This window comes from Polyodon spathula, chromosome 13 (assembly GCF_017654505.1).
Source record: "Polyodon spathula isolate WHYD16114869_AA chromosome 13, ASM1765450v1, whole genome shotgun sequence".
NCBI lineage: Eukaryota > Metazoa > Chordata > Actinopteri > Acipenseriformes > Polyodontidae > Polyodon > Polyodon spathula.
Window position 1 is genome coordinate 35149216 of NC_054546.1, and position 15234 is coordinate 35164449.

General features: G+C 38.0%; 1 protein-coding gene across 3 annotated transcripts in view; it reads right to left on the reverse strand.

Moving 5' to 3' along the window:
• Positions 1–15234, reverse strand: part of LOC121325529 (genetic suppressor element 1-like) — a 253989-nt gene that overhangs the window by 67943 nt on the left and 170812 nt on the right. The window contains exon 1 of one of the 3 annotated variants that reach the window (XM_041268140.1): positions 421–1052. The exons of the other annotated variants lie outside the window; for them this stretch is intronic. Coding sequence (XP_041124074.1) covers positions 421–457 — 37 coding nt within the window. The 5' untranslated portion in view covers positions 458–1052. Of the gene's footprint in view, positions 1–420; positions 1053–15234 lie in introns of those variants that run through there. 3 annotated transcript variants of the gene reach the window in all.

A 15234-nucleotide genomic window follows, 5' to 3' on the forward strand; every position in this document is an offset into this window, starting at 1 on the left:
AAGAAGGAACGCCAACTGCAATCCCGTAGGTTTTAATGTTAAAGCAATAAAGGTTTTTTTCCTTCTGCTCGTTCAGACAAGACTTGTATTTGCTACATCTTGGCCGCTCGCTACAGAGTCAGAGTTTATTCAGCCATGAGATGCTGTTAAGCACCGACTGATGGTAATCTCACACCAAGCTTAATTCACCTTAGATTACTTAAGTGCTTCGGCAGCTTGCTTTTAAATAAAACAAAGCTTGCCACTTAGTAGCTAATAACAGAGACAAAAGGAGACAGATATACCACAAGCATTAACAGGAGCCAAAGTTCTCACGTTGCACACACATAAAAAAAAGGCTTGATTGCTGTTTAAAAATACTCAAACATTCAAAAGGATATTAAACCTTAAACCTCGCCCCAACTCTCTTTCTTTCCTTACCTGGCAGATAGTAAATTGGTGGCTTCAGTCCAAACATGATTTACTTTACAGTTCCATTGTGAGCAAGAAGAAAAAAGAGACACGAATGTCCTGGTTAAAAATAATAAACGGAGAAACCAGAAAGGGAGAGAGCAGAGGTGGATTCAAAAGGTCTTTCGCATCAGTTTCAGACTGTCATTCGTAGGTCCATAGTAAGGTAATTGACTCGCACTTTGAAGCACCCTAAACAGCTGCCTTGCATGGGTGAGCTTCCTTCCTTGACTAGCATATAAAAAAGAAAAAGAAAGAAGACCTGAAGATTAAGGATTGTTCTTTACGAAGCAGCAGTGCGCATAAGTCTTTCCCATTCAATAATTTCAATGTCATGGGTCGTCGAGGTCAAGAATTGATTTCCAACCGGTCTTCAAATTCAGGATCAGACAGAGGTTCAGGGGGTGGGGGGGTGGGGATAGAAAAAGCAAACCCCCACTAGATTAGTGAAGACCTTGTGTTGCCAAGGAGAAGGAGGCTTTGTTTTCTATTACCCACCACTGCTTTGAGGGAAAAATAATACTCCGACAGCTTACAGAGGAAAGAGGCTTCTGTTTTGTCACAACATCCTAAGTGAGAGATCTTAAGAGAGCGGCTTTCTTCCTCCCCATCCTTTCTTATCTCTTTTCCTTTTTTGTCTATCTCTGTGTCCCACAACTGACTACTGACTAGAGGAGAATAGAGGAGGAGGGAAGAAAAAACTCCCTTTAGGCTAGAACTACAGAGAGAGAGAGAGAGAGAGAGAGAGAGAGAGAGAGAGAGAGAGAGAACGATAGAGGGAGGGAGAGAGGGAGAGAGAGAGGGAGGGAGGGAGGGAGAGAAAAAACACTGCCCCTCGATCAATTTTCATGCAAGAATCATTATCTGTAAATTGGAAATCTGCCTGAGTGACAGCAGATTTGTCACCCTTAATGAAAGAGAGAGGGGTAGGCAAGCATCTGGGCATCTGTTCACATGACTGTCCTCCGCTGCGCTGCTGTGTTGCTGGCGTAAAAAATCATTGTAGGGTTTTTTTGGGGTTTTTTTTTGTAATGGTCTTTTCCTTCCGAAATAAATATCCTCTTAGATATGAGGCACGAGACGTAGAAGCTCTGACAAAGAGTCCTGCCCATATAGTAGCAGAGGATATGATAAAGGCTTGCCGGGCAAAAAAAATAATAATGAAGTAGAGCTAACAGGTCTCCTCTCCTGCACCCAGAAATAAGAAACCAGCTTTTACAGAAACTTAACTCACAGCATTCCACGTCTTCACGACATTCTCTCTCCTACTCTGCACACAGCAGACTACAAGAAACAACAGGGGTTAGGAGTTGTCAGTGGGTTGCAAAGAAGAAAAAAAGAAGACATGGTGGAGGGGACCACAAATATTGCCTTGGAGGCTGCTTTGTAGCAAACCTTTTGTGATACTAAAAGAAAAAGAGGCCCTAAACTGGATGATTAGAAGATACGAGGCAAAGGAGTTAAAGAAATAAAAAAAATAAAAAAAGAGGAGAGAAAAAAATAGCTGTTTTGTGATTGCAATCAAGTTCCTGATGTAATCTCACACATATGTGTTATCAGATCAGCGCAGGCATGCTTGCAGGCAAATAGGGTAAATAACTGCTATTAGAGAACGCACATACCATGGTAACAAGGGCTAGGGCTAATGTTGTGCTGCAATAAGTGATCAACCGCCTCCTCCTTGCACCCCTCCCAGACACAACCTTTTTTTTAGTCAATAAGGCAACATGTGATAACTTTCCACACAAAGAAACCACATCCTTTGCCCTCAGTGCACTACCTGCCAATGCCTTAAAGAGATAGGAGGCTTAACAAGTGATCACGTTTCACTTTCCTAACAGCTCAGTGGTGTCATTCTTGGCTTTCGCCATGAGCTTGGACACATTTATAAACTTAGAAATGAGGGCTTCTGTTTTTCTGCTTTATTATATTCCTATAGTTCATTTTAAGAAATGTGTGCATCTGTATTTTTTTTTTATTTACATGAATTGGTTCTTTCTGGTATTGCCCAACATGTGTGTAGTTTTATTGTGTTGAGGCATTTTGAGAACTGCTTAAATCAAATTACAGCACAGATGGGAATAACAGTGCACACCAAGTCTATTGCAAATATATTTTTTCTTTTGTGTTCTTTCAGTGTTCATAGGATGCACACACGATCCATGCTCATTGGTTCATTTTAAAATAAAAAAGCTGCATGTAATATTGCTTGGCACATGCATACTATATAGCCATGATGCTAATCCTAAATAAATAAATTGCAATGTTTAACAGACTAAATAAGCAAATGCATTAAGCACTTCTGATGTTGCCACAATAAAAACCCTATGAATGCTCACACTGTACAGTACAGCCCAAAAGGACATCCACGAACAGCATCAATGCAGCTGTTAACATCTGTTAATTCCACCGGGGAGGCTCTTATTGGTACAACTCAGTTTCTTCACAAAATAAGGGAGTTGACAGAACCATATATAAAGTGGTTGATTTCTTAACAATAAATGGAAAGTGTTTTTTCCTGACACTTTATATTGGATAGTCATACAATCTATGATAGCTATCCTAACAGAACTCTCACAGCCCTCCCCCAGATCCCCATCTCCCAAGACAGCCTACCTTTAACAGATCCCTGGGTGTAAAACACAGGCAGTCTATCAGCCTAAACAGCATGGGAAACAGATAAGCAATCACTTAATCTCTCCGCAGCACACTGGCTCCCGCGTGTAAGAGCGAGATGGGGGAGAAGGGGCTTTCACAGTAGGAGGATTTGGGATTTTATAATAGCAAACAGCGTATGCATGATTGCCCACACAGTTGCATGATGTGGCTTCATTTAAATCAAGGAGGAGGCCTGAACTGAGTTGAACGATTCGATACGGATCTTTGAGAACACAAGCCCTCAGCACCTGGCCCATTTATTTGGCCCCTACCTTAGCTACCAGGTCGCATCGGGCTTATTATATGCAGACATTCTTTAGCGTCTCATTATTTAGCTACCTGGCTGCCTTTGAGTCCTTGCATATGTTTGTGGGTTTTCTTTCAGAGGCAGGGAAATTGTAACCCTTCTAGCTACAAACGTAAGACACACACATACACAAGCTCATGTGCATGCACATTAACATTGTGATTATGTTTGTTGAGTGTGTGTGTGTTTTCATTGCATGCATACAAACTTATTTCCTATTGTGCCACAATGGTTTGACTCAATATTTTATGACTGTAAATCAGTATCTAATTTACAGCCGACTAGAAAAATAAAGCACTTGGTATAGAATTTTTAAAATGATAACAAGATTCTCAATAGTCTCAGTTAATTTTTATAATTCAATACTGCTTGATTGCCAATCAAGGTAAGAGGTTTGTTTTTTTTTGTTTTGCGTTTTTAAACAAGTACCCTTTATGGAAAAAATAAATAAATAAAATACTTGTGGTTTCACGCTTTTGCACCTCGTATTAATCTGGTACTTGGAGAGTGACTTTGTGGGTGACGCTCTGCTTACCGCTGTTGTCTGCTTGAACTGCAGTTGGACTGAAATTGGTTGATAAAGTACAGGCCTCAGGTGTTAATGCAGCTTCTGTGTGTTTCATTTTAAATGCAGAACCTCTTCTGCTTGAATAATAATAGTGGGTGTGTGTGTGTGTGTGTCCATGCTTTTTTATAGACAAATTCATATGCTGCACACTATCACAAGCAGCATCTTACTACCTTTTGTTATTTAGATTATAACACTGCTGTATTGTTTCCTGAGAAGTCCTAGGAACAGAAACTAAATGCAGGAATTTCAAGCGAACATCTTGAACAAAAAGATGATTAACTCAGCTGACCTCCAAACCCTCTTGTGGCCTTTTATTTAATTCAACTCTTGATTACCAAGTAACTCCAGGGGTGGCTAAGAGTAAATCTTCTTCCATATGCTAATTGTACGAGCTCAAAGAATTAATTTGCAAATGTGTCGTTACACATCAGCTGTAGTACCAATAGCCCAGTAATTATAGACACATCATTGGTGATGTAGCAGCAAAGGTCACTCAGGCAAGCTGTTCGGCATTGTAAAAGAAAACGAAAAAATTTATTCACGAGAGGAGCCAAGGTCTCTATCATTGTTTGAAACCTTTCCTTGTTGATGTCGTTAAGCCACACAGTCACAAGACAGGTTGAGAAAGGTTGATGCATGCAAATGAAATCTCATTTTGTCTTACAGATATACAATAACAGATTACAAGCTGGGGTCACTCTTAGGTAGTGCATCCCAATAAAAGCAAAAGCCCCAGACTAAAACCTACACAAAGGCATCACATCACAGACACCTCCCACCTTATTAATGTGTTGGTAGGAGTCTTTTTTGTGTTGACATATTTTGACATATTTAAAAAGTTGTTAACCTTATAAGACTAGGCCGTAAAGAGCCGCTCTATTGTTGTTTCCTAGTCAAATGTTACCACGGTAACAGAACATTTGGAAATTCCCTTTTGGGCAATTGTGTAGCTTTCGGAACTAGTAATAGAGCTTGAAAATGTATAACCTTCTACTGCTGCAAGAACTAACATGAGCATACTTTTTATAGCTGGTTTTAAGGGTATAAGAGGGAACAATAAACAACCGGGAAGGTCAACAAAGTCATCTTTCTGATAAAGCAGAATGCACAAAACACTAAGGAAGTATGTTGTCAACAGACACAAAGGAATTATAAACGTAAAATTGAACACGATCTAATAGACCCTGTTGATTGACATTACTGTTCCTTAAAAAGGTGCTTATATACATATATTTCTATGAATAGCAGCGGTAGCAGAAGGGGAGGCTGTTCATTATGATGTTGAGCGGTTACCTGTTTTTTTTAACATAACAATGCACCCTATTAAAACTAAATAATTTACAATTAGTTATTTTCACAAGAGTGCATATGGAATATATTAATTTGCTTTATTTACATAAGTAAACTTGACCCTAAACAGCTTTTAAAGAACAATATATAGATTCCCATTTTCACCCAAAATTTTCAAAAACTAGAACTAAACAACAAAGTAACTTAATTCACAGACTCTTAAACACTGTCCAATTGTTTGTTTCTTATTTTGTATAATTAAGGTGGAATTTTCTCCTTTAAAAAACTATTAATAAAAACTATAAAATTGGTTTTCTGTAAAAGCCATAGAGATTTCATGCATGCTGTTTGTAAAGTCAAAGGTCTTTTGTTTTCTGTAATGCATGCACCTGATCTCTCAGTTTCTATTCTGAGCATTGTACTTTTCGCACATTTAATCTATCACACCCCCACCTCAGACAACTTGGTGGAGATGTTGAGAGACAATGCATTCATTTTCCACACTTCAGTGGAATTCAGTGTGACAGAGAATAACGTGTCATGTGTTTTGTGAATCTGTGGCTACATTGTCTCTGACGAGGGTTCTATAAAATGTCTTACAGACACAACTGTATGTTGAGAACAGTGTGATGGACCGTATGTAGCTGGTCATAAGATGTTTGCAGCAAGCAGTCAAGAGTCACGTGACTTGTAACCGTGATGAACATGCTTGTTAACAATCATGTCACTTTTAAGCAGTGGTGTAGTGGTAAATAAAAAGTGGGTAAACGCCCCTGTTTGGTGGAGTTGAACAGATAGATTGAACAGATAAACACGAATGCAAACATTGTTATTGGCCCTCAGACAACCAGATCCCCACCCCCATACAGTTATTTCCCCTCCCAGGTGCTGTTTACGTTTGAACAGTCACAGACCCGACGGTGAGCTTCACATGAACAGTTCTGTGAGCGTCCTTTCGCAGGCTTGGATGAAAGCTACAAGAACTGCCCTGCAGGTCCAGTGTGCCTAACAACAGAAAATTAACAGAACATAAACAATCAATCACAGCTCACACACACACATACACACACACACACACACACACACACACACACACACACACACACACACACACACACAAACAGAACCCGCAGTCCAGTGGCCACGTCCCCCTGTTCGTGCCACAGTTCTAACTGAGAACACAACACAGACACTCACTGTTAAAATATCTTGTCTTTAACCCAGGATTTCCATATCACAGGAGAGTAGAAATTAGTAAGCTCTGTATCCCTTATATGAGAAGTGGGTAAACACTATATTGCCCAAATTAAAAGTGGGCAAACACCATTTACCTGCGTATCCTCCACTATACCACTGCTCTCAAGTGAAATAAGATCAGTTTAGTTGACTGTTTCTTTCATGACTGCAAATATTCAAGCAATTTCTCTATTGTCAGTTCCCCTTTGCAGAAATAATTACATTTTTTGTGAACAGTTTTGATAACTACTAATAAATTGAGTTATGCTGAATTAAGTTATATAGCTGTATTAGCTACGTCGTGATTGTGAAAATTATAACGAGGTCACATGACTGAAAAAAAATCTTAGGAAAAATGCACTCAATATATAAGTGTTTATCAATGCCATTCCATGCTTCTGTATATCTTTTGACTGAGTGTTACGTTTTTAGGTCTCCATTGAGACAGGCATTTTTTTCTTTTTGTAGTTAAAAAAAAGAAATGCAATTCTATTTTATATTTAACTTAGTAACATGCACATAGCTACACACACAGTACATACTTTATGATAGACCTTATTTTAGTCTTGAACTGAAAATAACTAAACAATAAGATCAACAGATTGTTGTTAGTATAGTGAAATATATGCAGATGAATTACATTAAGTCTAAGCATGCATTAATTAAAATTTTTACTAAATGATTCACAGCTTGTCGGGCGCTACATTTCATTCTGAATAGGAATTTTAATCAACAAGGATGACTAGACACGAGGAATGCCACGTATATCTTTCTTTGCTTTAATACATTATTTTTAAAATCTCAATTGTTTTTATAGGCCTGTATGAGAATTTAAAAATAAAATTCAAGTGCTAACGTCACACAAGGCTGTGTAACACAAATAACCCTGCATATTGATTGTCTTTCATAACAGGAATATCACAAGATTACATTTGGAAATATTTACTACCAATGCAACACTGTCATCAGTAACAAATCAGGACTTTAAATTCCTAATAAAAAACTTTAATTGTCATTAAGAAGTTAGAGTAGATTATTACAGCACACCTCTGAGCATCTGTATTTGAACAGAAAAAATACAGAAGCTCAATCTGTGGGTACATTAGACAAATTGATAGTGGTGTGACAAATAGTCTAAAAAAACATCAGCTGAAATGTATTCAGAATGATCCCCTTTCTACTTGTTTAAATGTCATAATTTAGCCTTCAATAGCTCTGAATTATTGTTCCCATGCACTGCAAAAAAAAAAAAAAAAATTCCTCCTTCATCTTAGTTTGTCCTGAGTTTTTGTGCTCTGATAATACGTGACACTTTCCCAGTAGACTTTGTATTTTGTGTAAACGTCCGACTATACAAGCTCAAGGGGTGCTGCAGACTGTATTCAAGCTGATTAATAATTCAAGATATTTAAGGCGACATGAATACTCCGAACGGGCCATCTGGGTTGTTGGAAGGCTGTGTGGCTCAATCACACCTGACTGCCAAAGGCAAGGCTGACAAGTGCAATACTGCAGCCATTCGGGACAGAAACCAAAGTGGGGAAACAGATGTAACTAAAGTCAGCACAACAAGGACCCTGCTTCTCACTCATAGGCAGCAATAACACTGACTAATCTAATTGACATCAAGCATGGAGGACACCTAAATTTCAATTTGACACTTGTTGACACTTCACTACAACTACTGTTGCCTTGCTGTGAAGTATAATCTTGTTAGTAAGCTGGTATAGTGTTAATTTATAGAATACATATTTAGTCTGCAAAATGATCGTTTTTTTCTGGAGTTATGGATGAGCTATCTATTCAACATCAGAAAAAGCAGACACTTCATAAGTTTGATGTCATAAGTTATTGAGTGTTGGTTGGATTTTTGGAAGGGTTCTATTAATGTTTTTAAACACCAATTTAAACACCTTGTAGACTTGACATTTCAAATCAATGCCGACCTGGCTGCCCATGTTGGCCCCACACCCTGGTAACTGTGTTATTCATTGTGTTTCCAGTAATTTTTTTCTAGTTTCAACCACCCCAAAAAGACTCCCAAGTGGACTCAAACCACGTTATATATTGTCAAAGCATTGATTATCTCGGAAACCCTTAGAAACTAAACTTCAGGTGCTTCCCAGTCAATGTTTTGTCAATCCTAGTTAACCTTTTGTCATTAATCTTGACCCTGAACTGCCACAAAGAAAATTGTCCGGTTACAACTAATATGTAATGTCTACAGTTGGTGTTAAATGAGCCAATTCCTAATGACTTCCATTCTGCAAGCCTAGGAACGGCTGGGCTATGTGACTTGGAATGCTACCGCACTCGTTCTAACCCACATATCAAACCAGGCTTAGGGATTCTTTAAAAGCTCATTTGATTAACTAATTACTTAAAGCCGCCTTGAGGCAGGTGCTGCGTTATGCAAAAGAAACAAAGAAACCAGTACTGGTAAAACAACACAATGAATTATATCTTGCTGTTTTTACATATCACGATGGCATTTGAAAATGTTGGTGGTTTGTCATTGGGTTGGATTAAGTTATTGTCATTTATTTTATTATTCATCTATTGTGTTTTAATTCTTTAATTGTTTAATCATTGGGAGTCTACAGGAAACTGTCAATACTATCACGTTTACACCTACATAAACATGCAAGACAAGAACACTTTTCATTAAAACTGAATTACAATTCAGTACATGCACAGTCCAATGTTACGAAACCGAACTTAACAGTGCAAAAGAGAGCTTGAATTATATGAGTGAGCTGTTTAGTTCTAGTTTTGTAAAGTGAATAGAGGTTTTCTCCTTTCACAAAATAGGAGTAATTTCAAGGCTCAGGTATTGTGGACTGAATGTGGGAATGATTGACAGTTTAGATAGTTTTGACCCAGGAACTTGTCTTCCGGTCCTCCAGACATTGAGGTGGGACTGAACCAAGGCTGGGTGATATAACATTGACCCCCCGGAAAGGAGATGACGCTGCAAAGAAGGCAGCAGGGAGGAGGAGAGGAGAAAGAACTTCGGAGCATTTTGGGAGGCACTGTATTTAAGCGGTAGTTTAGCCAATGATGGTAACGAAGGGAGCCTGTAGCCTCACCTGTAGAATCATGGCATCACGGCACCTCTGGCATTATACTGGGTGTTAGTCTTATTTTGACAAACCAATAGTATGACATTGTGTCTTATATTAGACAAGTTGACAGCGGTGGAATAAATATTTGAATACACATCAGCTAAAATGTATTCAAAATTTGTTTAAAAGTCATAATTTAGCCTTCAATAGATTTGCAGTAATGCAATAGTTACCTAAATTTGGATATACAAAAATACTAGATTTGTAATGTCCTATACCCAGTTTAATACCAATCAGATGAGCAGTTCCAAGATACAACAAAAAATGTCTATAAACATACAGTTGTCTCCATTACAAGCCCATCTACAGGGATATGCATCCATACAGTATATAGGAAATTGGCAATATTTTTCCCCCAGATATTTTAATGGTATCCCAATTGAAGCCATTCAAACAAATATCAGTCTCAACATCAGTCTGTTTCTCAAGTTACCATTAACATCAAAAATATAGACACAGGATAGAGATACACAGTATGTGGCATATACATAAACTGTACTGGGTCTTTTGAGAGTACAGTGTTGCCAAGGCTGCTTTGGAGTTTAACTGGGCAGATGAAAGGAAAAAGGGTTCTGTAACATGCAGGTTTACAGCAGTGTTCAATATGCCATTGAGCTCACTCAGTGTGCATTTGCCATCAGTCTATATAGTGCTTCAACACATTGACCTGTCACTGAGAAAACCCATTTGAAAGCTAATACCAGTTTGCTCAAATGCTTCAGACAATGTTTACCGATGCTGACCAGTATTGCGGTTATGTGCACTCATTGATTATATATTGATTGTGGACATATCAATACCTGGTAAAAATCATATTAACAGTACCTGTTGTGATAAGCACAGTAATAATATTTTGAGTTTAAAAGCAAGCAATGTTCTGCCTGACCTTTGGATTTCATAGACATTACTATTACTGTTTTTATTTTATTTTGAGGAAACAAAAGAAGACAGCTGCAGTGTTTTTGATTCCTATTTAACTACAGAGATGTGTACAGCATTTCTATAACTGGCAACAGAAATGGAAATAGGACTCAAATAACATTTTACAATACCGCCAAATGATAGTCTTATACATATACTCTGTATAGGTGCTGGACAAAAAAATAAAACACCTACCATAGCACTGTCAATAGGCTGTAGGGTCACTTTGGGCAGACTGACCGTGTTTTAAATGAGATTTGATAGAAGCCTTCTTTATTTGTATAATGTTTATATCAATTAATTTCTGTTTCGTTTTTTTAAGCTTTCATGAAATTCAAACATTACTGATAATCATTTAATCAAAATCTAAAAGTTTACTGCATGGATTCAAATAAAAATTGTACCCAACGGGGTTCTCTGTCAAGTGCAGGAGTAAAGATGTTTCCTGAGAAGGAACATCCCTAAATACATGTACTCCGATTTCCCCAGGGGAAGGCAGCCTTGCCTTCTGTAGAAGCTTTAATACCGCAGCTGAAAAGATGTAATAACGCTGCCTCCTCATGAGAAATGTGACACATAGGTCCCTGGAACTTTAATCAGTCTGTGAGGCACACTGCGTTTGCTGTACTGGAGTCTTCCAGGAATTTGCATGCTCTCCGTCATCTGCTTCAGCTTAATGGCCACTCTTCACCCAGGTGGCCTATGTTGAAATCCCTGTGCAAAACCCTTGTGCTAGGCACAGAGGTGTTCTTTTATGTCACCATCACATAAATGTAAGATTATTTAACATAAATTTATACTAGAATACTGTATCAATTATGACTTCTAGTCGTTTTCCAATTGCATATTTAGTTCAGTTACATGACAATACAGTCAACTGAAACGCAATTGCAACTCTGTGCTCATATTCCATATAATAATCTTTATACAGTGCCTTTCACAGTGGACCACCATCACAAAGCGCTTTACAAGATACAAGACTAAGGTCTATCTATTACCCGAAAGACGGAGCAAAAGGAGGTTAAGTGACTTGCTTAGGGTCGGTCACACAATGGCTGAGCTGGGATTTGAACCTTGTATGTTGAGTATGTTTATAAAAACATAGTTTTACTGCAAAAAAGAAAACATTTAAGATATAAAACAGCTAGGTAAATTTATGGATTAATACTGTTCTTTTGTCAGTTTGGTAATATTTCCTTATGGCATGCCCATTATTACCCATGTAATTGAACTCCAATAAATGTGGAATTATTTAAATTCTTATTTAAGTCACTTAAAGTGTTACTGTTTATTTTAGTATTTGAAGACAATGCCATATAAAGTAGGTTTCTGGTAACTCAGTAGACTGCTTAAACATTGCTATAGAAACTATTTTTGTTTTGGGGTTACAGTTGTCTTTTAAAAGAAAAAAACTATTATAGGACCATTACTTTAGTGTTTTAATCATTTGAAACAAAGATTATCTGGCTAGTTTTGCATACATGGTGCTGCTTTCCCAAAGATGAAGAGAGTCTACAGTTCAAACACAAGCACTTTGCCCAGCTGAGGATTCCCAGTTCATCAAGTGAAGATAGTTATTGCTTCTATATGCAAATGAACCGCAAGTCGGGCCCCTCAGGTACTCTTTATTGCCTTAACTAGAACCTGGCTGAGTTTCATTCCTCTCTGTAGGGCATGCAAGAAAATAACAAATACAGCTCTTCCCTGCGTGTTGTTTATCTACACTGTATGCCTGGCGAAGATATTACACCTCACATGCTGTTAATTGGGAAGGTATTTGCTTCAGTATCAAAGGCCTGCAGCCCTCTGTGCAACACAGCCCTCTTACAGTTACATTACAATCACACCCAGTCGCATGTAGGCAATAAGGGCAAATTAGAATAGGTTGGTTTTGCTTGCTAGTGTTTGTGGAACCAGTGTGTATATAATGCCCTGAGGAGCCTTGCATAATTTTATAAATGTTTATGTTTAATTACCAGTCTATAGGGGAACTGAGGGGAAAAAGGAAGGTGGGTGGTGAGTCGGTATTAAAATGGCCGTTACATATACTCTTTAATTGCCATCTAGAGGCTGGAATAGACTGTTACAGCACACCTTTCTTTCTTTCTTTCTTTCTTTCTTTCTTTCTTTCTTTCTTTCTTTCTTTCTTTCTTTCTTTCTAAGTCCAAGTCATGCACACTGGCCAAAAGTGTCAATGCCTTGTTCTTAGTCACTGCTACCATTTTCAAGCTATTGATTTAAAGGGTCAAAGATAAGGAAGCAGGGGGTATCTGTAACTAGAGCATAAACATGTAGTACAACAGGTCGTGATCTCAAATTTAGCATGGAGATGCCTTGGCATGTCCCATTTCCCACAAAATGGCTGTGCTCCAGCCCCCCCCAAACTGACTAATTTATAAATGCATACATACACGCTTACTGCAATATACAATGTTTAAATCATATCAAAGCGTAGTAAAGAATTTGTAAGCATGGTTCAAAACTTAGAAAATAAGGGTAACTATGGGGAAAGCACAGTAAAGGCATGGGTAACTCTAAAATACAATGGACATTTACTACAACAAACCCTTAAATAGGGATGGCTTAAACATTTATGGGGACAGTGTGTATTTAAAACACAGAGGACCCAATACATTTATTATTATTTGTTTATTTAGCTGATTCCTTTATCCAAGGTGATTTACAAAGACCAGGGTGTGTGAACTATGCATCAGCTGCAGTCACTAACAACAATGTCTCATCTGAAAGATGGAGCACAAGCAGGTTAAGTGACTTGCTCTGGGTCACACACAGTGAGTAAGCCGGGATTTGAAGCGGGGAACAGCCTACATTGGTATATGTATGTATATATATATATATATATATATATATATATATATATATATATATATATATATATATATATATATATATATATACACACACACACACACACACACACACATATATATATATATATATATATATATATATATATATATATATATATATATATATATATATATATATATATATATATCAGACACTTACACTCACAATGAAAACTTATATCTGCAAATAACAAACTGAACTATCTCCTTGGGCAGTGACCCATATACTGATACTGGTGACATGCCAGCAAAAAAAATCCTAAAGATCAGCAGATCAAAATGACAGAGCCGTAACAACAATGTGGTAACATGATAACAGCTCCCTGTGAAGCAGAGATAAATAGCCCCAGCAGCTAGAAGATGTGTTCACTGAGACGCTAACAGTGTCTGTCAGTGCATTTCAGCTGCGCAACATCGTTCCGCAGCCCCAACAAGGAGAGGAACAGGAAGCGACAGGGAAACTGAACAGAAAGCGGGGCGTGCGTCCCCTCCTGTAAGTGGAGATAAACTAAACGGCTGCAATCAGTTGTTTAGCTGGAGTACCGCACACTGACAGGGCAAGTGTGAAGGCTTTTAGGCCCTCCTGGGTTTCCATTTGCAGGAGCTCCTGGCACTTTTCCCTGCTTCTTCCTCCTGTGTGTTAGTAGAAGAGCCTGTATTTTACACCCCGACCTCCGTATCTACTAAGTACAGTTAACCATTTCCTTCCCACTACTGCATACAAGTTGAAGCATACAAGAAAGATTTACTCACTTGCATGGTTTTGTATCAATGTATTAGGCTATGGAATTTAGACTGGCTTGCCTTAGATCAGGATGGGGTATAGTCTAAACTTTTATAGTCTAAAGATTTCCAAAAGCATGAAAGGGGCATTTCCTGGAGAATTAATGACCGTTTAGGAGAGCTAGTGGCACGAAGGTGAGGTCTTTGTTGTTATTATTTTGCCTGTGTTCAGTGTTCATTTAATGAGCTGTGTGATAGTGGGCATTTCGAGAGAATTAACGACCTGTGCAGGAACCAATGAGATGGTTCAGGAACATGGTTAGTTTCCAACGTACTGTCAGGCTTCTAAGGCATAAAATAAATGAATACAGTAAAATAAAACTTTAAAAGAAGATAACTGGGGAATTAATCCAAAAAACACATTTAATCAAAACTTTTTGGGACATAAAGTACATCAGCTGAAATGACATACTGTATAGTGCAGCACTATATATACTGCTCTATAGATAGCATTGTATCAGGCTGATTTTTGTATAATTCTCTCTTTTCCTTCTCTGTCTAGTGTTTTTATCATGTGATAACTAATCCTGCAGCTGGAATGCAATGTGGGTTGTACATTTGCTGCTACAGGCAGATATCGATTTGGGGAAAGGAAGGGTTGGGCTTTCCAGTTCTGGACATCATTATTAACTTTACAGATACAGAACCGTGCAAAGTGGACAGTACTGCAGCAAGCAGTGACCTAGCACTGTCCTCTTTCATTCAGTTCAAGGGCTGAGGTCACGTTTTCAATAGAAGCAACTACAGGGATATCAGCAGTGAACTGTAAACTGGATGCTCAACAGAGGAGATAGAAAAGTCTTCTAGTTGTCACATAAAATCACCTTTCAAGGTATCTGTTTGTTTCTTAGAGATGGCATAAAATAAAGTTCTATTTTCCTTCTTCCTTATCATCCTAAAAACAATCAGTCCCCCTTTTATTTCTAAAGTAGTGTCACCCCAAAGAAAAGAAAACAGTATTTTTTATAAACAGTTACAGTCAATGCTAGACACAAATACAGCAAACATATTTTTAGACAGTAC